At 42.6% G+C, this 23,067-nt stretch overlaps 1 protein-coding gene across 1 annotated transcript in view; it reads right to left on the bottom strand.

Moving 5' to 3' along the window:
- Positions 1-930: 930 nt before the first annotated feature.
- Positions 931-23,067, bottom strand: part of LOC123326867 (putative protein ZNF720) — a 57,096-nt gene continuing 34,959 nt past the window's right edge. The window contains exons 2-3 of the mRNA XM_044922022.1: positions 1,742-1,868; positions 931-1,040 (exon numbers count right to left, since the gene is read on the bottom strand). Of these exons, the coding sequence (XP_044777957.1) occupies positions 931-1,040; positions 1,742-1,868 (237 nt within the window). The remainder of the gene's footprint in view (positions 1,041-1,741; positions 1,869-23,067) is intronic.

Raw genomic sequence — 23,067 nt, 5'->3', positions numbered from 1 at the left:
GGTAATCATTGAAACTTTATTAAAGGCTACAAGTTCTGAGTTCTAAATGTGCTAGTTCCACAATAGCATTATTTATGTAGGAAATCTAAGAAACAAATAGAGACATTACATTATTTCATCATTGAGGAATGGAACTCATAGAGTGGAAACTTCTATATTAGTTAATATGAAAAAGAATGAACTTTTGAAGGTAAATAAAAGAGCATATTTTCTCATTTTAGGGAGGTGCTTTGTTATCCGATGAAGTTACTGAGTCTCAGTTTTACAAGATTAAGATTAAAGCCTCCGTGACATTGGAAAGCATAAACCAGAAAACATTAGAAATCTGTCTCGGGCGCCTGGGTGGCTCAGTCGTTAAGTGTCTGCCTTTGGCTCAGGTCATGATCCCAGGGTCCTGGGATCAAGTCCCACATCGGGCTCCCTGCTCAGCGGGGAGCCTGCTTCTCCCTCTGCCTCTCTCTCCGTCTCTTATGAATAAATAAAATCTTTAAAAAAATAAATAAATAAGAAATCTGTCTCAAGTGTTCCCAGAATTTCTCCACCAAACCCCAATGTGCATACAACTACCCTGACCTACTTCTCCCATGAGGAAAAATAGAATTTACCAAGGGCTTAGCATAGAGTTCCTCAGAAATAGGATGATTTTCCCAGGGCCCTCACAGCTATGGAGAAGCTCTCAGGCTATGGAGGCTCTCCCGCTCCCAGGAGAGTCTCCTGGCCCTCCCTGTGGATGTGATGGACCATCACTGGAGCTGAAGGAGAATCCCTAGAGAATGTAAGAGCATGAGAATGTTGGCTAGCAGATGTCTCTTTGTGAGAGAGAGAGAAATAAAACTGGGCGCCTCCAACTGATTTTCATTCAAGGAGAGCTACTCGAACCACACCTACCTTCCTCCTGCAGATTTGGACCTCCCCTGTCATCTGCCTCATTCATTCCCACCTACCTGGATGAAAGGCTACTGTCTCCGTTCTCTTCACATCCCAGAGCTGCTTCTCTTGCTCCAAAAACATTATCAGGTCTGGCTTTGACAGAATGAGACCTGCTTATGAGGAAAAAGGAAAATGAGTATTGCTGTAGATTCTAACTTTCCATCAGGATTGTGTTCAGTACAGAAGAGAGGACATTGTAGAATTCTAGAACATGGTTTCCCAAAAGCCGTTGCCCAACAGTCCCTTTAGAGCACACAGGAGGGGCTCCTGGGTGGCTCAGTCGTTAAGTGTCTGCCTTTGGCTCAGGTCATGATCCCAGGGTCCTGGGATCAAGCCCTGCATAGGGCTCCCTGCTCCTCAGGAAGCCTGCTTCTCCCTCTCCCACTCCCCCTGCTTGTGTTGCTGCTCTCGCTATCTGTCTCTGTCAAATAAATAAGTAAAATCTTAAAACACACACACACACACAGGAGGCATTTCCACTGTTCACATCCCAATCTCCACTTCCAAGTAGTAGACATAAGAACTGGAAATGTCAGTTTAAGATGTGAGCAGTAGCATTCTATGCCACTAAGTGTTTAGAATTGCCACTCATCTACAGAAGTGATGATGTTACTTTGAGGAAGGGGAAGCTAAGGCTGAAAAGGAAACACCATGAAGGTGTTTCACTACATCTAAAAACCCCTACTTATTTCCCTTTCTGCCTCGATCTGAATTCCAGTCATTCAAAGACGAATCTTCCAAGAGACAGTCTACACAGGAGGGAAGAAATCCCAGAGTGGGGTTTAGGAAATCTGGAAGGAGTCATCCTCACCCAGGAAGAGGAGGTGTCCGTAGTTCTCTAACATCACATCCCTGTACAATTCCCGCTGAACGAGGTTCAGGCATCCCCACTCCTCCTGGGAGAATTCTATGGCCACATCCCTGAATGTCAGCAGTGCCTGCAATAAATACCACAGTGACCAAGTGGCCACTGGCAGAGTTCACAATGGTCCCTAAGGTGAAAGAGGGAGTTAATGTCACCACCCAGAACCAGACCTGACCTTTCCTTCTCTGTGACGTGAGTGCGGAGTAAAAGAAAAACCTATGGGATGGAGGGCTGACTGACTGGAAAGTTTCGCTCCCAGAAGTCAACTCTATCAACTACCCAGAGGTTGTATAGTTGATAGAGTTGATAGAGCGCCCTCCTTGTCAGTGCAAACTGTTGGGATGTGGGAGCGGAGCCAATGGTGAAGAAAGAATTCTTGAGACGTTTCTGATGGAAATGTTGGGGTTCAGGAGTGAATGATGAAGAAAGAACTGTTGAGGCAGCTGTGGTGCAAAAAATGTAGGCTTAAAGTTCGGGGAGAGGACCCGTGGGTAGAACGAGCTGAACTGAAGTTGTGAGCAGTGTCTGATGATATGCTTTCAAGTGCGGAGGGGGTGAGGGATAGCACAAGGCTCTCAGGAATTTGGAAGCAAGTTTCCAGGACCATGAGGGCCTAGCTGGTGTTATGAGGAGGTCACTTACTGTCTAGCAACACTTTAGTCATGAGACCTTCAGGTATTTTTCAGTGGACCATATGCTTGAAGGATGATGGCCACCATCTATTTGGTGGTAGAGATAGAGGACATTTCCAAAGGGATTTTCCTATGTTCAAGAGGAATGACAGGATCCTGGAGGTCTGGCTATTGTCCAGCTAAGGCTGATTTTTGCTTCCAACAAAACATTAACATGAGGCAGTTGTGAATTCCTGAGAAATGTCATACTCTGCCTATCTCAGGTATTTATCACCGGATTGGAAGTTGAAGGAAATTTAATTTCGTCCACACTTCTTTTGACTTTGTTCTCCTCATCAGAAACTACAAGCAAGGGGCACCTGGATGGCTCAGTTGGCTAAGGGTCTCTCTTCAGCTCAGGTCATGATCCCAGGCTCCTGGCATTGAGCCCTGAGTTCGGCTCCCCACTCAATGCGGAATCTGCTTCTCTCTCTTCCCCCTTTCCTCACCCATGTGCTCTCTCTCTCTCTCAAATATGAAAATGCTTTCTAGCGAGAAACTCAGAAGAAAGAAGTTTACATCTGAAATGTGATAAGTTTCTGCATATTGCTCAGTATATTATGTTCCTTACAAATGACAAGAGGGAAAATATGAACATTACAGGGGACGGATCTGGCAGTGACCACCAAGCCAATAAAAGAAGTTAACAGCAGCTGCACGGAAAGAAATTGGTTTCAGTCCCTAAGGCACATCAAGGACACACCATCACTGGTATTTCTTGTGGTCTGAAAACAATAATTCAGAATACAAATCTAATTATGAAAATACAGTGGATATATATATACACACAATCCAATCACCTACAGTTTCTGTACAGGCTGCTTTTAGGCAAGCAGGCTTGAGCAAAGGGATGGAGAAAAGGCCCACAGCGACCCCTTGGCTGGGTCTGGACAGGCCCAACCCACCTCACAGTAGCCATAGGCCCTAACTAACCAATGGGATTCTGACAACCAGGGACATAGACCAAAAAAGGGAAAATTCCATATGTCGCCGTAACTCACCTTCCCCCTTTAAGAAAAACCCCCACCCAGTGCTCCTTGCAGCCTATCCTCTGCTCTGCTGCCTGGTGCTCTTTTGCAGTGTATTCAACAAACTTTTATATCCTTTGTTTGGCCTTAGGTGAATTCTTTTCAGTGCCCGCTTGACTGGCTTCCACCCAATCACTGACCCACTTTTGGGGCTCCCATCTGACTGACTGAGACACCACAGAGTCCATGTGCTGTAATAGCTAGTTTATTTCATTTTTTTTAATTTTTAAAGATTTATATTTTATTTTTTTTAAATATTGTATTTATTGGAGCGCCTGGATGGCTCAGTCAGTTGGGCATCAGCCTTTGGCTCAGGCCATGACCCCAAGGTCCTGGGATCACATCCCGCGTGGGGAATCCTTGCTCATCAGGAAGCTTGCTTCTCCCTCTGCCTGCACTTCCCCCTGCTTGTGCTCGCTCTCACTCTTTTTCTGACAAAGAAATAAAATTTAAAAAAAAAGATTGTATTTTTTTATGTGAAAGAGAGAGAGAGCACAAAGAGGCAGAGCGGCAGGCAGAAGGAGAGGGAGAAGCAGGCTCCCCGCCCATCGGGGAGCCGGTGTGGGGCTGGATCCCAGAACCCTGGGATCAAGACCTGAGCTCAAGGCAGAAGGGAGACTCTTAACTGATCGAGCCACCCTGGGGCCCAAGACTTTTTTCTATTTTAGAGGAGATGGGGAGGGGCAGAAGGAGAGGGAGAAAGAAATCTCAAGGTGACTCCCCTCTGAGCACAGCACCAGAAGCGGGATACTGTTCTAGGACCCTGAGAACCCGACCTGAGCTGAAATCAACAGTCCAAGCTTAGCCGACTGAGACAGCCGGGGAAACCTCTAGTGTATTTGAAAAGAGTATCTTTTTCACATTCTAAAGACCAAGACTCTCCCACTCCCTTTTTTTAAAATATAACTTTCCCAGTTATTCTGGACCTCATACCCATCTGGGATGGTATATTGGTGCAGTTTCTTACTCCTGGGCTACATAGAGGTGATCAAGCATCCAGACGGGACCTAAATGAGAAATGTTTTCCCTCCCTGATTTCCCAGCACCAGACCTCATCAACAACAGGAATCTTGGCCTCAACGCCGTCCCCTCTGGATCTGCCACCAAGGAAATATTTTCCAATACTTGCAGGACTTTAATCCAAAGTGACAACTGTTGATGCCCTATTGGAAGCCAGGTTGGAGACACAGGGGAGAAGGCTCTGGGATATAGAGTATTCTGAAGACCTAACCTTGAGTATCACTTCTGAAAAGATCTTAAAAATAGGTGAAAACATAAGGGAGAAACATCAAACTAGAGGAATCAACATTTGCAATTTCTTTCTTTTTTTATTAACACATAATGTATTATTTGTTTCAGGGCTACAGGTCTGGGATTCATCAGTCTTACACAATTCACAGCGCTCACCATAGCACATACCCTCCCCAGTGTCCATACCCAGCCACCCCATAACATTTGAAATTTCTAAATGCAAGGAATCTATGGAGAAAAAGATGACACAGTCTCTCCTGGGACACGAGGCTTACCTGAGAACTGGTCATTTCTTCTTTCACCTCGACCTCTAGTTTTCTTTCTCACAAGATGTCTGTGGAGAAATCACAGCCGCATCAGGAGAAAAATCCCCTTAAAATCACCAAGAGAGCTTCTCCACCTGAAACTGCTAACCTGCAGGCAAGACTTTGAAATGCAGAAAAGGCCCAGCTTCCTAGTCCTTTGCATCAGGAGCTATTCAGAAACTCTGAGCTCCTACTTGGAGACCAATCCCTGACTTTTCCTTAATGGCTTTCCAGGGGTGGGGTGGGGGGAGGAAATCCCCTCCCACAGCCCCCACAAATTCAGCTACAGCCTAGGAACCTTGTGCTGCATGAACCCAAGCCTCCCTGGCTCATGTGGCAGAGACCCTGTTAACCTCTCCTTGAGCCAAAGCCTGCTCTCAACTCTCATAAAATAACCTGAAGGCTTCGTGCTTACCCCTGGCTTCACTGAAAATCACCTGGAGCCCTTAATTAACACAACACTGTTGTTTCCACCCAAATCAATGGACAGAATCTGAGGGGGAAGCCACCAGATATGATCCTTTTGGAAACTCCACACGTGATCCTACTGGGAGGTAACTGGGGAGGTGACCAGGCAAAGCATGGTAACCAAGGATGTGGTTGTGTCCAGATTTAGATCCATGCCTTCTCCACTGATCAGAGTTTCTGGAGATTAACACATTCTCCCTCTTTCTGCTACACAGAGGGAGACGCCTTACAAATGGAGCTTTCCCTTATGAATGCAAATGTCCCGGGGCACCTGGGTGGCTCAGTTGTTAAGCGTCTGCCTTTGGCTCAGGTCATGATCCCGGTGTCCTGGGATTGAGCCCCATATTGGGCTCCCTGCTCGGCGGGAAGCCTACTTCTCCCTCTCCTACTCCCCCTGCTTGTGTTCCCTCTCTCGCTGTGTCTCTGTCAAATAAATAAAATCTCAAAAAAAAAAAAAAAAAACCTGGCTCTTTAAAAAATAAATAAATGTAAATGTCCCTTTCAAAAGTAAACACAGGATTTGAGAGCTTTTCCTTTATCTGCCTTTTATTTAAAATAACCAGCCTACGGGCACCTGGGTGGCTCAATAGTTAAGCGTCTGCCTTTGGCTCAGATCAGGATCGCCGGGCCCTGGAATTGAGCCCCGCCTGGGGCTCCCCGCTCGGCGGGAAGCCTGCTTCTCCCTCTCCCTGTCCCCCTGCTTGTGTTCCCTCTCTCTCTGTGTCTCTCTCTGTCAAATAAATAAATAAAATCTTTTAAGAAAAAAAATTTTTAATAAAATAACCAGCCTAAAATAATGCTTAGGCCAAAGAAACATATTTTAGGGTGACAAAATGCTCCCTTTCAGTATGTAAATGTTTATCTTCATAAGTGACTGCCACACGGTTTTCCAAAGCGAATGTGCTTTTTACCTTCCCATCAGCGATATATGAGAATTCTAATTCTCAACATTCTCAGGAAAATTTGATATTATCCTTTTTATTTTACCCATTCTAGAAAATATTGAGTGGTTTCTCCCCGTAAAATATAAAGTCTTCTTACAACAGTTGTCCTGGTGACTGAAATGAAAACCACTGAAAAGCATCAAGTTTAACAAACAAAGAAAAAAGCGGCTAGATTAATGCTTCAGCAAGACGCCATTTCAAAATAAGTAACCTTTCTCTTCTCCTCCACAAACCTCTTCTCACTTCTCAGCTCTTTGTGTCAGGAACCTTCTTCCACCCTGACAACGTGATGAACAGGGCTGGCCGCACAGACACAGTTCCTGTGGAAACGGGCTAGATCCTGCATTTCCCCACAAAACCCTAGCCCCTTCCTCTCGGTGGGCTTGCAGTTTTGAAGACCCTGACCTGCTGCAGCATCCTTCGCTGGCAAAGCAATAAAGCTGCTGTTGCTCTTTATCCCCAACTCTGTCTTCACGTTCAATTCTGGATATGAAGCAGGGAGGTCAGTTTATACAACAGAATGAATGTTAGGAGAGGAAAACTTGTTTTTCTTCCTCCATTCTCAATTCTTTGGCCAGTCTAATAATTAAAATGATGTAAGACAGTTTCACAAGAGAAAACAATTTCTTAATTATGGGAACCTGAAAGACATGAGGGTCAATGACAGGTGATTGAAGCTTACATGTCACTGTGACTTAAGAAGGAGGAGGTAGGATTTAGAATTTCAAAAGAGGGGACTTACATTTCAAAGGAGGAGAAAGATGAAATGTATGCCAAACAATAGTTTGTCCCTCCAGGCCGGCAAATCTTTAGGATATAAAAAGTGAATCTCTGGTATTGATGTAGGAAAGAACGTTAGGGTTCGAAGCCAATAGCCAAGAAAGAATTCTTGAGACGTCTTTGGTGCAAAAGGTGATTTTATTAAAGCATGGGGACAGGACCTGTGGGCAGAAAGAGCTGTACTGGGGTCATGAGGAGTGGCCCATTATACACTTTCAAGTTGGAGGCGGTTTGTGATAGCATAAATCTCTAAGGAATTTTGGAAGTAAGGTTTCTAGGACCTTGAGGGGGCTAGTGGTTGTTGGGAAAAGGTCATTTATTACCATCTAATAAAACCTTAGTCATGAGACCCTTCCGATGTATATCGGTGGGCCATCTGCTTGGGGAATGGTTGCCAACACATAGCTTGGTGGGTTTAGAGAAAAAGGAAGTTTCCAAAGGAATTCTTGTATGTTAAAGTAGACTTACAGGATCTTGGTGGGGGTTGGGGGGGGGGTTCAGGCTAGGATTGCCTTTTGCCCTTAGCAAAGTATTAACATCAAGGCAGTTGAGTCCCTAGAGGAATGTCACTCTTCCTGTTTCAAGGACTTGTCAATGGGCTGTAAGTAGTAGGGAAATTTATTTTTCAGCTGCCTTTGTTTACCACATCATTATCAGCTCTGTTCCGGATACAGGTCCTCCATCTGACTGACTCTTGGTATATATATCAGCCTCACAACAGAAGGAAATAATGCCATTTGCATCATGGAACAAACCTAGAAGACATTTTTTTAACTTACACTGAAGCCCTGCCTTGGCGCCTCTGGCCACCTTAGTAGTCTTTACATTTCTGCATGCACCTTTACATGAATGATGGACTAAACCCTTCTTTGTACATCTATACATCATCATGCTTTGTTTCCTATAAAGAATGATAATCACACCTTCTGGCACAACCTCCCCCTGGAGCTCCCATACCCAACCCCAAGCACCTAACATCTGTAGGTAGCACCAGTGAGTCTGCGGCAATCAAAAACTAGTACAGACTACCCTGCCCTCTTACTGATTAACTGTGAGGCACTTGTGGGGAGGGGGGATGGGCAGAGGGAGAGAGACAAACCAACTCACCACTGAGCAGGGAGCCCACTGCAGGGTTCTATCCCGGGAACCTGAGATCATGACCCAAGCCAAAGTCAGACCCTTAACTGACTGAGCCCCCCAGAACCCATAAGAGCTACACTTTTAATGTCTGAAGGTGGTAGTTATACACTTAGCACTCAAGGGGGTGGGCTCATGCAGAGAGTAATAGATTATAAATGTTTCCACCAATTTCTTTATATTTTTTTAAAGATTAATTTATTTGAGGGGTACCTGGGTGGCTCAGTCGTTGAGCATCCGACTTCGGCTCGGGTCAGGATCCCAGGGTCCTGGGATCGAGCCCCGCATCGGGCTCCCTGCTCCGCGGGAAGCCTGCTTCTCCCTCTCCCACTCCCCCTGCTTGTGTTCCCTCTCTTGCTGTGTCTCTCTGTCAAATAAATAAATAAAATCTTAAAAAAAAAAAATTAAAAAGAAAAGGGAGAGGGAGAGAGTCTCAAGCAGACTCTGCACTGAGCTGGCAGCCTGACTCCACAGGGCTCGATCCCACAACCTGAGATCATAACCTGAGCCAAAATCATGAGTTGGCAGCTGAACCACCTGAACCATCCAGGCGCCCCTACTTAAATTTGTACTCCTAAAACTACTTTTGAAAAATTTCTAAGGTGCTTATCATTCATTTTAACTATTTGTGAGATGTATAGGAAGTCATGAGACCCTTTCAGAATGTAGCAACAAGCACTTATTGGATCTTTATCATAACTATGCAGGCCTTCTGGGCTATCTCTCATCATTTCACCAATGACCAATTTTCTGTCCTTATTTTTTTGTAGTTTCAAGTTTTATTTAAATTTGTTAATTAACACATAGTATATTTGTTTCAGCAGAATGTAGTATTCATGACTTCTATACAACACACAGTGTTCATCACAAGTACCCTCTTTAACACCCATCACCCATTTAACCCAGCCCCCACCCTCTCCTCCAAGAACCCTCAGTTTTTTCTCTACAGTTAAGAGTCTGATTTTGGGGGGCGCCTGGGTGGCTCAGTTGGTTAAGCGACTGCCTTCAGCTCAGGTCATGATCTTGGAGTCCCGGGATCGAGTCCCGCATCGGGCTCCCTGCTCGGCAGGGAGTCTGCTTCTCCCTCTGACCCTCCTCCCTCTCATGCTCTCTGTCTCTCATTCTCTCTGTCTCAAATAAATAAATAAAATCTTTAAAAAAAAGAGTCTGATTTTGGTAGGGGTGCCTGGGTGGCTCAGTTGGCTGAGCGTCTGCCTTCGGCTCAGGTCATGATTCCGGTGTCCTGGGATCAAGCTCCCTATCAGGCTCCCTGCTCAGTGGGGAGCCTGCTTCTCCCTCTCCCTCTGCCTGCCTCTCTGCCTACTTGTGCTCTCTATCAAATAAATAAATAAAATCTTTTAAACAAAAAAAGCCTGATTTTGGTTTTTTTTTTTCCCCTCTTTTTTCCCCATGTTTATTTCATTTCTTAAATTCCACATATGAGTGCACTTATAAGGTATTTGTCTTTGGCTGACTTACATCATTTAGCATAATACAGTAGCTCCGTCCATCCATGCTCTGGCAAATGGCAAGATTTCATTACTTTTTATAGCTGAGTAATATTTCACTGTATAGATAGGTCCGTTGGTTTTTAACGCTGTGGAAGGGTGAGGGCTCATCTTCTGTAACTTCTTCATGGTGACAGGGATTGCTGAGATATCCCTACCTATGGACCGAAATTGGTCCCTCTCTGTCCCTACGTGTAACTATTATAGTTAGGCCATTCTTGTAGAGTCCAGAGGGGACACTGCGGTGAATTTGTTTTGGGCAGTAAGCATCATCTGTTGGCTGGGTGAAGGAACAGGATCTGCTTGCATATATCTCAACAAAAGCAAAAGAGAGAACAGATTAGAATTATTACTATAATGAAAAATCAGAAGAGCAATAAGGAGAAGACCCTTAGGGGTGATCATAATCCACCTCTCTGCCAGGAATTTAATCAATCATGAAGTAACAATGTAGAGATGGAGAGAAAAATCAAGAAACGGACTCAAGGATAGAGAACAAACTGATGGTTACCTGAGGGAAAGTGGGTTTGGGGAAGGCTTAAATAGGGGATGGGAATTAAGCAGTGCACCTATCCTTATGAGCTCTGAGTGATGTATGGAATTGTGGAATCCTTATACTGTACACCAGAAACTAAGAAAACACTTTATGTTCACTAACTAGAATGAAAATAAAATAAAAAGTCAGGGTGCCTGGGTGGCTCAGTTAGTATCCAACTCTTGATTTTGGCTCCGGTCATGATCTCAGGGCCCTGAGATGGAGCCCTGAGTCAGGATCCAGGCCCGAGCAAAGAGTCTGCTGAAGATTCTCTCCCTCTCCCTTTGCCCCTCCCCTTTCCTCCACTCCCCCTAACTCGCAGGCAGTCTCAATCTTAATTTTTTTTTTCTTAAAACCAATTTTTCTTTTTTAAAGGTCAAAAATAAAATTTAGGATTGAACTGACATAAACCAAAAAAGAATGAATTAAAAGGATAGTTTAAAAGGACTGTGCATGTGCACCTGGGTGGCTCAGTTGGTTAAGTGTCTGCCTTTGGCTCAGGTCATGATCCCAGGGTCCCAGGATCCAGTCCTGTATCAGGCTCCCTACTCACCAGGAAGTCTGCTTCTCCCTTTCTCTACCCCACCCCCTAGTCATGCTCTTTCTCTCTCTCTAGCTCTCTCAAATAAATAAAAATATTTAAGAAAAAAAACTTTTTTAAGGACTTTGCATATCAGAAAGTTAGGTTTAAGAAGATCATGAAGGAAAATGTGAAATGACTCTTGAGCATGGTGCTTTCATTTTGCAATGAAAGGAATAAGGCATCTGGCTCAGAAGACCTTTCTTGGGAAATAACTTGGCATGTGACAATAACAGAGACATTTCTTGTTACTTGTTTTGAGTTTCATCATACACTCATTTTGGTGAGGACTAGTCCCCTTCAGCTTATAGTAGTTTACAGAATCTGAGAAGCTTTGTGGTTGTGGTTCTGTGCTGTGTTGTTGAAGTTGTTTTTTGGATAGCAATGGGAAATGGTGTGTCTGATCTAGCTCCCCACTTCCAGCCCATTAGGCTGCATGTTACAAAATCAGTTGGTGGTCAGTTAGGACTACTAAAACAAAGATGGCTTTCTCTTGTAATACTGCATGGCCACCATACACTTTAGAATCAAGAGAAGCACAGATTGCAAGTCCGTGGCACAGATGCATCTGCCTCTTAGAAATTTAAAATTCTTCACAATGTGGCCCATTTAAATGCCTGATGCATTCTGTAGATGAGATTCAGAATGAATCAAACACAAAGGACATTAGTTCCCTCAGTAGAGAGTGGCAGAGTCAACATCAGCCCCCAGCAGCCAACCCACAAAGATTTTAGCTACGGGTGCCTGGGTGGCTCAGTTGGTTAAGCGACTGCCTTTGGCTCAGGTCATGATCCTGGAGTCCCGGGATCGAGTCCCGCATCGGGCTCCCTGCTCAGCGGGGAGTCTGCTTCTCTCTCTGACCCTCCCCCCTCTCATGCTCTCTCTCTCCATCTCATTCTCTCTCTCAAATAAATAAATAAAATCTTAAAAAAAAAAAAAAAGATTTTAGCTGCTCCATCAAGGGAAACACAGAAGATCAGCCACTTGGCATGCTGAGCACTTTGAATTTAGCCAGGCTACCTCCAGAGAAAACCAAGACACAAAATAAAATCAACCATCTCCAGGGTCGATTGTCTGAAGGAGCAAGATCACTCTACTTAGCACATTCATTCACGGCTAAATCCCCTTAGATAGTGCTAGGCATTTCTTTCTTTCTTTCTTTCTTTCTTTTTAAGATTTTATTTATTTGACAGAGAGATAAAAGAGAGCACAAGTAGGCAGAGAGACAGGCAGAGGGAGAGGGAGAGGGAGAAGCAGGCTCTCTGCTAAGCAGGAAGCCCAACCCGGGGTTTGATCCCAGGACTCTGGGATCCTGACCTGAGCTGAAAATAGCCACTTAACTGACTGAGCTACCCAGGTGCCCCAGTGCTAAGCATTTCAACCCACTAGGATGGCAAATTACCATCACAATGGGAAAAAAGGGATGGTGAACCACCTTCCAACAATTTGGTAGGATTCATGTTTTATACACGAGGATTAGATATTTTCAAGTATCTAAATAAATAGAAAATTACACTAAAGATGATTTTAATGCTCAAGTGGCCTAAATGAGGACCTTTTAAGATACCTGATTTGAAAAAGAAGAAGAAGAAGGTAGCGGGAGGGCAAGAATGAAGCGGGGGAAATCGGAGGGGTAGACGAACCATGAGAGACGATGGACTCTGAAAAACAAACTGAGGGTTCTAGAGGGGAGGGGGTGGGGGATGGGTTAGCCTGGTGGTGGGTATTGAGGAGGGCACGTTCTGCATGGAGCACTGGGTGTTATGCACAAACAATGAATCATGGAACACTACATCTAAAGCTAATGATGTAATGTATGGGGATTAACATAAGAATAAAAAAAAATAATAAAAAAAATAAATAAAATACCTGATTTGAAAAGAAAATAAAATAAAAAATAAAAAATAAATAAAATACCTGATTTGTGTACTTAGACAAAAACCTCGAGAAAGCCAAATATTAAACTACAAAAACCAAGTGGGATACATATTTTGACTGGTATTGAGAAGATTTTTAAGGAAACACTGACAAGATAGTAACCACACAGGAAACAAATAAGGAACCTTCTGAAATAGTGACAAAAACTAAACTCAAAAATATCAACTCCTGTAGAGTTACTTCCTACTGCTCCACCTTCTTTTTATACTTTAAATAAGATGCCGGAGGGCACATTCTGCATGGAGCACTGGGTGTTATGCACAAACAATGAATCATGGAACACTACATCTAAAACTAATGATGTATGGGGATTAACATAAGAATAATAAAAAAAAAAAGATGCCAGGAAATGAGGCATTAAAATAAAATCCTCTGTCAGGGAACAAAAATTCTTGTCCACTTCAAGATCCTTCTAGCTGGACTAAGAATCAAGTTGGCATAAGCAGATTAACAGGAGAGAATAAAATTAAATAGGTGTACATATAGGGAGTCCACATAGGTGTGGAAATTTCAAAGAATGTCAGGCAAGAGGAGGTATAAATGCCAGCCTGAACTAAGGAAAACGGGGTTGGGGTCTGGAGCTTCCGAGGAAAGGAAAGCACGTCAAGGCTGATAAGAAAAGCACATATTTGGTAAGTAGATATTTATCCTACCTTACTGGGTCACTGAGATAAACTTTGTCTCAGTTAATAACTCTTATTTGAGAAAGACCCTCCCCAATTTTGATTCTACTGTGTGGGTAAGAGAGGGGGGAAAGGTCCTCTTGAGTCTTCACCTGCTCAAATACCTTCAACTCAAATTATCCACAGGCGAAAGTGGCACATTCAGGGGTAAGGGGCATGGACAAGCTGTCCTGACCCCTCACATTTCCCCCATCTGAAACTTCCTTGTGAGTTTCACATATTAAAAGTTGACGTGGTACTTGTTTCATATCACTGATCCAGCATTTTAGGCCTGACAGTAGGTCAGGTCAAAGTCATTTCAGGAGGCAATGATGCAGGTCAATTTTCAAAGTGCCCTGTGCTACAAATAATGTAATTAAAGGAGACTTTTATATGAAAACCATAGAACTGTGCCTCATGATTAGGTCAAATGTTAAGCCAATTTTTTTGTCTTCTAAGGGTAGCCAGTTGAGCAGACATCTAGATGTCAGACCTGAAGTATCCTCAGATAGACTGAGGGCAGGTAGTGACCACCTGACAGATCTTCCTGGTTTTGCATCAGTTAAAGTTTTCAGTGGCCCACTGAGCCACAGCCCTAAGGCTGTGTATACATGAGCTATTAAGATGATTTTGTTACATCAAGTCATTTACATTAAGTTTCCAGAGCTTCAGGAAAAAAGGGCAGTTTTAGTTCTCACATAATTTTGTATCAGAATGGTGGGAGAAAAATCAAAATATTAGTTTAGGGATTTGTAGCCAGGCATTGGATGACTCTAGAAGAAATCAAGATCTAGTCCAGTTTATATGAAAACTATTAAAATATTTTATCGACAAAGATGTGTTATTAAAACATTTTTCTCTATAATCACCCCCATTTTTACCAAAGATAGCCAAAAATAACATTAATTTCATTGCAAAATAAGTCTAGTTCAAGAAAGAAAACTTGGCCTGATTACTTACATAATCCCACCAAGAACAGAGATTTGACTGACAGACTCTTTAAAACCAGCTTTGCTGAATGTTTCATAATGAATCTCTAGATTGAACTTTTAATAGCCTCTCCAGGCCAGAGGCAAGCCAAATACTCACCAGTAGACATTGCCTGTGATATCTATAGATTTGGGTGAATTTCTCTCTTCTTGAGGTCCCCCAAATATCCCTAGGTTCCTGCACCTGTTGGGAAATTAGCGCTTTTTTTTTTTTTTTAAGATTTTATTTATTTATTTGACAGAGAGAGACACAGCGAGAGAGGGAACACAGGCAGGGGGAGCGGGAGAGGGAGAAGCAGGCTTCCCGCAGAGCAGGGAGCCCGATGCAGGGCTCGATCCCAGGACCCTGGGATCATGACCTGAGCCTAAGGCAGACACTCAAGGACTGAGCCACCCAGGCACCCTCATATTGCATCATTTTTAAGATGATGATGATGATCTCAACACTAAGAAACCTTTAATTGTGAGATGAGTGTTTATTTTATGTGCCACCAAGAAGCGGGAGGGGAGGAGATCCCCTGTTCATTAAACTGTGACATTCCATTGAGTGTAATCCTCATGGATTGAAGAGCTGTTTAAAATGTTGGGAGAAATGTATTAGAATCAATATACTATAATCAGGCATGGAGCTTTGCTGTTTGCCACAATTATTTTCATTAGTGAAAATAACTTTGCAGTACCCAGGGGATTTTCTATTTTTTTTTTTTTTTTAAGATTTTATTTATTTATTTGACAGAGACACAACGGGAGAGGGAACACAAGCAGGGGGAGTGGGAGAGGGAGAAGCAGGCTTCCCGCCGAGCAGGGAGCCCGATGTGGGTCTCGATCCCAGGACCCTGGGATCATGACCTGAGCCGAAGGCAGATGCTTAACGACTGAGCCACCCAGGCGCCCCTTCCTACAACTTCTTAAGAAAGTAGTTTAACCTGTATAGCTATAAGCTTATCCGTACCTATTTTGCTTTCTTTTCTATTAAAGTATACTTGACATTCAATGTTACGTTAGTTCATGTGAAAAACATGGTGATTTGACAACTGTGTATGTTCTACTATGCTCACCACAAGTGAGCGACCATCTGTCACCATAAAATGCTATTATACTACCATTGAATGTATTTCCTATGTTGTATCTTATCCCCTATGACTTACTAATTCCATAACTGGAAGCCTGTACTTCCCAGTCCCATTTCCCCATTTTGCCCATCATCCTTCTCCATTCTACTCTGGTAACCACGGTTGCTGTGGTCTCTTTCTGTTTTTTTGTTGTTTCTTGACATTTGTGACAATGTGGATAGACCCAGAAGGTATTGTGCTATTTGAAATAAGTCAAAGGCGGCCAAATACCATATGAATTCACATATATACAAAATCAAAACTAAAAACAAATGAACAAACAAGAATAGAAACAGACCCATAAATATCTATTTTGTTTTGAATAAAGTCCATGGATAATCTTGAGGACCATAAAAATTCCAAGATTACACACATTTTATAATGTAACAAGCTGGCCTCTCACAATTTTCCAATCGTGGCAGAAGACAGGAGGCTCCAAGCAGAGTGCAAAGTACGTTATGGCTCATGACACAGTAACAACCATAAACTTCATCACACTAATTTCACTTGTCAGCTCCCCACCCCCAACTGATACAGGGAGATGCTGAACTTGCAGTGGGTTTGTCACATCTGTAGACCCTGAGCGCAGGAAATGACAATAGCTTAAAGCTACATCCTGCGTATCTGCCAATCCATTGCCATGGAGCGAGACATAGGTTTTCCTGAAATATATTGGGGGTGGAACTCTTTCAGAAAGGCTACTGGGGAAGTTATTTTATTTTATTTTATTTTTTTTTAAAGATTTTATTTATTTATTTGAGAGAGAGAATGAGAGACAGAGAGCATGAGAGGGAGGAGGGTCAGAGGGAGAAGCAGACCCCCCGCCGAGCAGTGAGCCCGATGCAGGACTCGATCCCGGGACTCCAGGATCATGACCTGAGCCGAAGGCAGTCGCTTAACCAACTGAGCCACCCAGGCGCCCGGAAGTTATTTTATTTTAAATCTAATTTTATTTAGAGATTTATTTATATTTGAGAGAGAGGCGGGGAGGGGCAGGGGAGAGGGAGAGAGAATCTCAAACAGATTCTCCTCTGAATGCAGAGCCAGAAATGGGGCTCCATTCTAGGACCCTGAGATCACGACCTGATCAGAAATCAAGAGTCCAACACTTAACCGACTGAGCGACCCAGGCGCCCCTCTATTATATTTTAAATAGACCATCTTTTTCACATTCTAAAGAACAAGACTCACACACCATGCCTATTTGCAGTCCGAAAACTTTGCGAGTTATTCTAGACCTCATACCCATCCTGTATATTTGTGCATTTTCTTACTTCTGGGCTACAGAGAGTTGATAAAGTATCCAGGTGGGATCTAAATGATGTTTACCTTCACTGAAATCCCAGAAACAGACCTCACCAGCAATAGGAATCTTGGACTCAACACTTTCCCCTCTGGTTTTGTCACCAAGGAATATTTTCAATACTTGCAGGACTTTAATTCAAAGTGACAAATATTGATGGCCTATTGGAAGCCAGGTTGAAGAAAAGGGAGAAGGATCTGGGATACTGGGGAGAAGTGTTCTAAAGACCTAGCCTTGAGTATCATTTCTGAAAAGATTTTAAAAATAGGTGAAAACATGAGGCAGAAACATAAAAACTAGAGGAACAGCATTTGCAATTTCAGGAATTTCAGGAAAAAAACCTTACATGGCTTCTGACTTGGGACACCAGGCTTACCTGAGAACTAGCCATTTCTTCTTTCACTTCGTCCTCTAGATTTCTTTCTCACAAGCTTTCTGTAGAGAAATCACAGCTGCCATCACGAGAAAATGCCATTAAAGCCACCAATAGAAACTCTTCACCTGTAAAACTGCTCACTTGAAGACAGGATCCTGAAATGCAGAAAAGTCCTAACTTCCTAGTCCGTTTTGTCAGTAGCTCCTACTTGAAGACCAATCCCTGACTTTTCCTTCTCTGCTTCCAGGGGGCCTCCCCTCCCACAGATGCCCACAAATTCAGCTACAGCCTAGGAACCCTGTGCTCCAAGGACCTGACCCTCCCAGACTCATGTAGCAGAGACCCTGTTACCTCTCCTTGAGCTAAAGTCAGCTCTCAACTCTTGCAAAATAACAGGAAGCCCTCGTGCTTAAACCTGGCCTCACTTAGAATCACCTGGAGCCCTTAATTAACACTGTTGTTTCCACCCAAACCAATTGACAGAATCTGAGGCAGAGGGCACCAGTGATGATCATCTTTGAAACTCCACACGTGATCCTACTGGGGAGCATTTGGGGAGGGGACCAGGCAAAGCACGGTGACCAAGGCTGTGGTTGTGAGCAGATTTAGATCCATGCCTTCTCCACTGATCAGAGTTTCTGGAAACTGACACAGTCTCCCTCTTTCCGCTACACGGAGGGAGACACCCTTATAAATGGAGCTTTCCTGTATAAATACAAACGTCTATCACAAAAGGAAATATATACTGTGTTTCAGAGCTTTTCCTGTATTCCTATATTCCTAAACATTTATTTTCATAAGTAACTGCCACACAGTTTTGCAAAGTGAATGTAATTTTTACCCTCCCATCAGCAATATGCGAATTCTAATTCATCAACATTCTCATTGAAATTTGGTGTTTTATCTTTTTTCTTTATTTTACCCGTTCTAGAAAATATTGACTGGTTTCTCACTGTAAAGTATGAAGTGGGCTTCCTATTGTTGTCAAGGTGACTGAAATGAAATTGTTATAATGTAACAAGCTGGCCTCTCACAATTTTCCAAATGTGGCAGAAGACAGGAGGCTCCTAGCCTAACCACTTAAAAGCATCAAGTTGAACAAAAACCAAAATGGCTGCATTAAGGCTTCAGTGAGACTCCATTTCAAACTAAATAAGCTTTTTTTCTCGCTTCTGCAAACCTCCCTTCCTACCTCTGAGTCTATTTTAGGAACCTGGTTCCACCCTGACAACTTGATTAACAGGGCTGGCAACACAGACACAGTTCCTGTGGAAACCAGCTAGATCCTGCATTTCCCTACGAAACCCCCAGCCCCTGCCTCTGGGCGGGCTTGCAGTTTTGAAGGCCCTGACCTGCTGCAGCCTCCTTTGCTGGCAAAACAATAAAGCTACTCTTCCTCTTTATGCCCAACTCTGTGTTCCTGTTATATTTTGGATCTGAAGCACAGAGATCAGTTTCTTTATTTTTTTTCATTCAATAAATTAATATACAGTGTATTACTGGTTTCAGTGGTAGAGTTTAGTGATTCATCAGTTGCATACAACATCAAGTGCCCTTTACATCATGTGCCCTCCTTAATGCCCACCACCCAATTACCCCATCCCCCACCCACTTCCCCTCCAGCAACCCTCAGTTTGTTTCCTATAGTTATGAGTCTTTTATGGTTTGTCTGCCTCTCTGACTTTCTATTTTATTTTTCCCTCCCTTCCCCTATGATCCTGTTTTGTTTCTTAATTCACATGAGTGAAATCACAGGATAATTATCTTTCTCTGATGGACTTATTTCGTTTAGCGTAATACCCTGTAGTTCCATCCACATCCCTGCAAATGGTAAGATTTCATTTTTCTGATGGCCGAGTAATATTCCATCGTCTATATAACATCTTCTTTATCCATTTGGCTGTCACCGCACATCTGGACTCTCCATATTTTGGCTATTGGGGACATTGCTCCTGGAAACATTGGGTTGCAGGAGCCCCTTTGGATTACTATGATTGTATCCTTTGGGTAAATACAGAGTAATGCAATTGCTGGATCATAGGGTAGCTCTATTTTCAACTTCCTGAGGAGCCTCCATACTGTTTTCCAGAGTGGCTGCACCAGCTTGCATTCCCACCAACAGTGGAGGGTTCCCCTTTCTCTGCATCCTCACCAACATCCGTTGTTTCCTGACTTGTTAGTTTTACACATTCTGACTGGTGTGAGGTGGTATCTCATTGTGGTTTTTTGATTTGCATTTCCCTGATGCTGGGTGATGTTGAGCATTTTTTTCGTCTGTCTTTTGGCCATTTGTATGTCTTTTTTGGAGAAATATCTGTTCATGTCTTTTGCCCTTTTCTTGATTGGATTATTTGTTCTTTGGGTGTTGAGTTTGATAAGTTCTTTATAGATTTTGCATACTAGTCCTTTATCTGATAAGACATTTGCAAATATCTTCTCCCATTCTGTCCTTTGTCTTTTGGCTTTGTCGACCGAGTTTCCTTTGCTGTGCAAAAGCTTTTTATCTTGATGAAGTCCCAATAGTTCCTTTTTGCCCTGGCTTCCCTTGACTTTGGCAATGTGTCTAGGAAGAAGTTGTTAGTACTATGTTGAACAATAGTAGTGAAATTGAACATCCCTATAGTGTTCCTGACCTTAGGGGGAAAGCTCTCAGTTTTTCATCATTGAGCATGATATTCGCTGTGGGATTTTCATATATGGTTTTTATGATACTGAGGTATTCTCCCTCTATCCTCACACTGCAGAGAGTGTTTATCAAGAAAGGATCCTGTAGGGGCGCCTGGGTGGCTCAGTCGTTAAGCGTCTGCCTTCGGCTCAGGTCATGATCCCAGGGTCCTGGGATCGAGCCCCGCATCGGGCTCCCTGCTCGGCGGGAAGCCTGCTTCTCCCTCTCCCACTCCCCCTGCTTGTGTTCCTGCTCTCACTGTCTCTCTGTCAAATAAATAAATAAAATCTTAAAAAAAAAAAAAAAAAAGAAAGGATCCTGTATTTTGTCAAATGCTTTTTCTGCATCGATTAAGAGGATCATATGGGGGGCGCCTGGGTGGCTCAGTCATTAAGCGTCTGCCTTCAGCTCAGGTCATGATCCCAGGGTCCTGGGATCAAGCCCCACATCGGGCTCCCTGCTCAGTGGGAAGCCTGCTTCTCCCTCTCCCACTCCCCCTGCTTGTGTTCCCTCTCTTGCTGTGTCTCTCTCTGTCAAATAAATAAAATATTAAAAAAAAAAAAAGGATCATATGGTTCTTGTCCTTTCTTTTATTAATGTGGTATATCACATTGATTGATTTGTGGATATTGAACTACCCTTGCAGACCAGGAGTAAATCCCACTTGGTCATGGTAAATAAACCTTTTAATATATTGTTGGATCATAGTGGCTAGTGTATTGGTGAGAATTTTTGCATCCATGTCCATCGGGGATATTGGTCTGTAAATCTCATTTTTAGTGGGGTCTTTGTTTGATTTGGGGATCAAGGTAATATTGCTGGCCTCATTGAATGAGTTTGGCTTAACTGACTGAGCCACCCAGGCACCCCTCACTGAATGAGTTTGTTAAGTTTTCCTTTCATTACTGTTTTTTGAAACAGCTTCAGAAGAATACGAATTAGTTCTTCTTGAAATGTTTCGTAGAATTCCACTGGGAGGCCCTCTAGTCCTGGATTTCTGTTTGTTGGGAGATTTTTTTTTATTACTGTTTCAGTTTCTTTGCTGGTTATGGTGTTCTGTTTCTTCCTGTTCAGTTTTGATAGGTTGTATGTTTCTAGGAATGCACTCATTTCTTCCAGATTGCCTAATTTGTTGACGTACATTGCTCATAAAATGTGTTTTTTGTTTTTTTGGGTTTTTTGCTCATAATATGTTCTTATAATTGTATTTCTTCAGTTTTGGTTGTGATCTCTCCTCTTTCATTTATGATTTTATTTATTTGGGTCCTTTCTCTTTTCTTTTTGAGAAGTCCGGCTAGGGGTTTATTGATCTTATTAAATCTTTCAAAGAACTAGCTCCTGTTTTCATTGATCTGTTCTACTCTTCTTTTGCTTTCTATTTCATTGATTTCTGCTCTAATCTTTATTTTCTCTTCTCCTTCTGGATTTGGGGTTTATTTGCTGTTCTTTCTCCAGCTCCTTAGGTGTAAGATTAGGCTGTGTATTTGAGACTTCTCTTGTTTCTTGGTAAAGAATTGCATTGCTAAATATTTCCCTCTTAGGGATTACCTTTGCTATACCCAAAGGTTCTGAACTGTTATATTTTTTAATTTTGATTTGTTTCATGATTTTTTAAAAATTCTTCTTTAATTTCCTGGTTGACCTATTCATTCTTCAGTATGAATAAATATTTCACTATTCACTCTTTAACCTTCAAGTGTTTGTGTCCCTTCCAAGTTTTCTTTTGTGATTGAGTTCAAGTTTTAAAGCCTTGTTCTCTGAAAATATACACGGAATAATCCCAGTCTTTTGCTACCAGTTGAGACCTGATTTGTCACACAGTATGTGATCTATTCTGGAGAATGTTCCATGCAAACACAAGAAGAATGTTTATTATGTTGCTTTAGGATGAAATGCTCTGAGTATATCTGTGAAGTCCATCTGGTCCAGTGTGTCATTCAAAGCCCTTGTTTCCTTGATCTTCTGCTTAGATGATCTGTCCATTGCTGTGAGTGGAGGTTGCAGTCCACTACGATTATTGTATCCTTATCAATGTGTTTCTTTTATTTTGTTCTTAGTTGGTTTATACAATTGGCTGCTCCCAAGTTAGGGGCATAAATATTTACAGTTGTTAGATCTTCTTTTTGGATAGACCCTTTTATTATGATATAGTGTCCTTCTTCACCTTTTATTAGTCTTTGGTTTAAAATCTAGTTTGATATAAGGATTGCTACTCCAGCTTTCTTTTGATGTCCATTAGTATGATAAATGGTTCTCCACCCCCTCACTTTCAATCTGGAGGTGTCTTTGGCTCTAACATGAGTCTCTTGCAAGCAGCATATCAATGGGTCTTGTTTGTTTTTTTTTATCCAATCTGATACCCTATGCCTTTTGATTGGAGCATTTATTCCATTCACAGAGTAATTATGGAAAGATACGAATTTAGCGCCATTGTATTACCTATAAAGTCGCTGTTTTGTATATTGTCTCTGTTCCTTTCTGGTCTTTCTTCTCTTGGACTCTCTCTCTGCTCAAAGGATCCCCCTTAATATTTCTTGCAGGACTGGTTTAGTGATCACAAATTCCTTTAGTTTTTGTTTGTCCTGGAAGCTCTTGATCTCTCCTATTCCTAATGTCAGCCTTGCTGTATAAAGTATTCTTAGCTGCGTATTTTTCTCATTTGGCACATTGACTATATCATGCCAGTCCTTTCTCGCCTGCCAGGTGTCTGTGAACCCATCTGTTGCCAGCCTTCTCTTTTCACCCTTGTAGGTTACTGACCTCTTGTCTGGAGCTGCTTTTAGGATTTCTCTTTATCTCTGATCTTTGCAAGCTTCGCTATTCTATGTCAACCTGTTGACTTATTTTTATTAATTTTGAGGGGGGTTGTCTGTGCTTCCTGGACTTGAATGCCTATATCCTTTCCCAGATTGGGTAAGTTCTCAGCTATAATTTGTTCAAATAAACCTTCTCCACCCCCACCCCCCCCACCTTCCTCTTCCTCTGGGATCCCAATTATCCTAATATTGTTTTACTTTGTG

Source organism: Neomonachus schauinslandi, chromosome 16 (genome assembly GCF_002201575.2).
Source record: "Neomonachus schauinslandi chromosome 16, ASM220157v2, whole genome shotgun sequence".
NCBI classification, from domain to species: domain Eukaryota; kingdom Metazoa; phylum Chordata; class Mammalia; order Carnivora; family Phocidae; genus Neomonachus; species Neomonachus schauinslandi.
The sequence above is the reverse complement of the archived record's forward strand: the minus strand, read 5'-3'. Positions and strand labels throughout refer to the sequence as shown.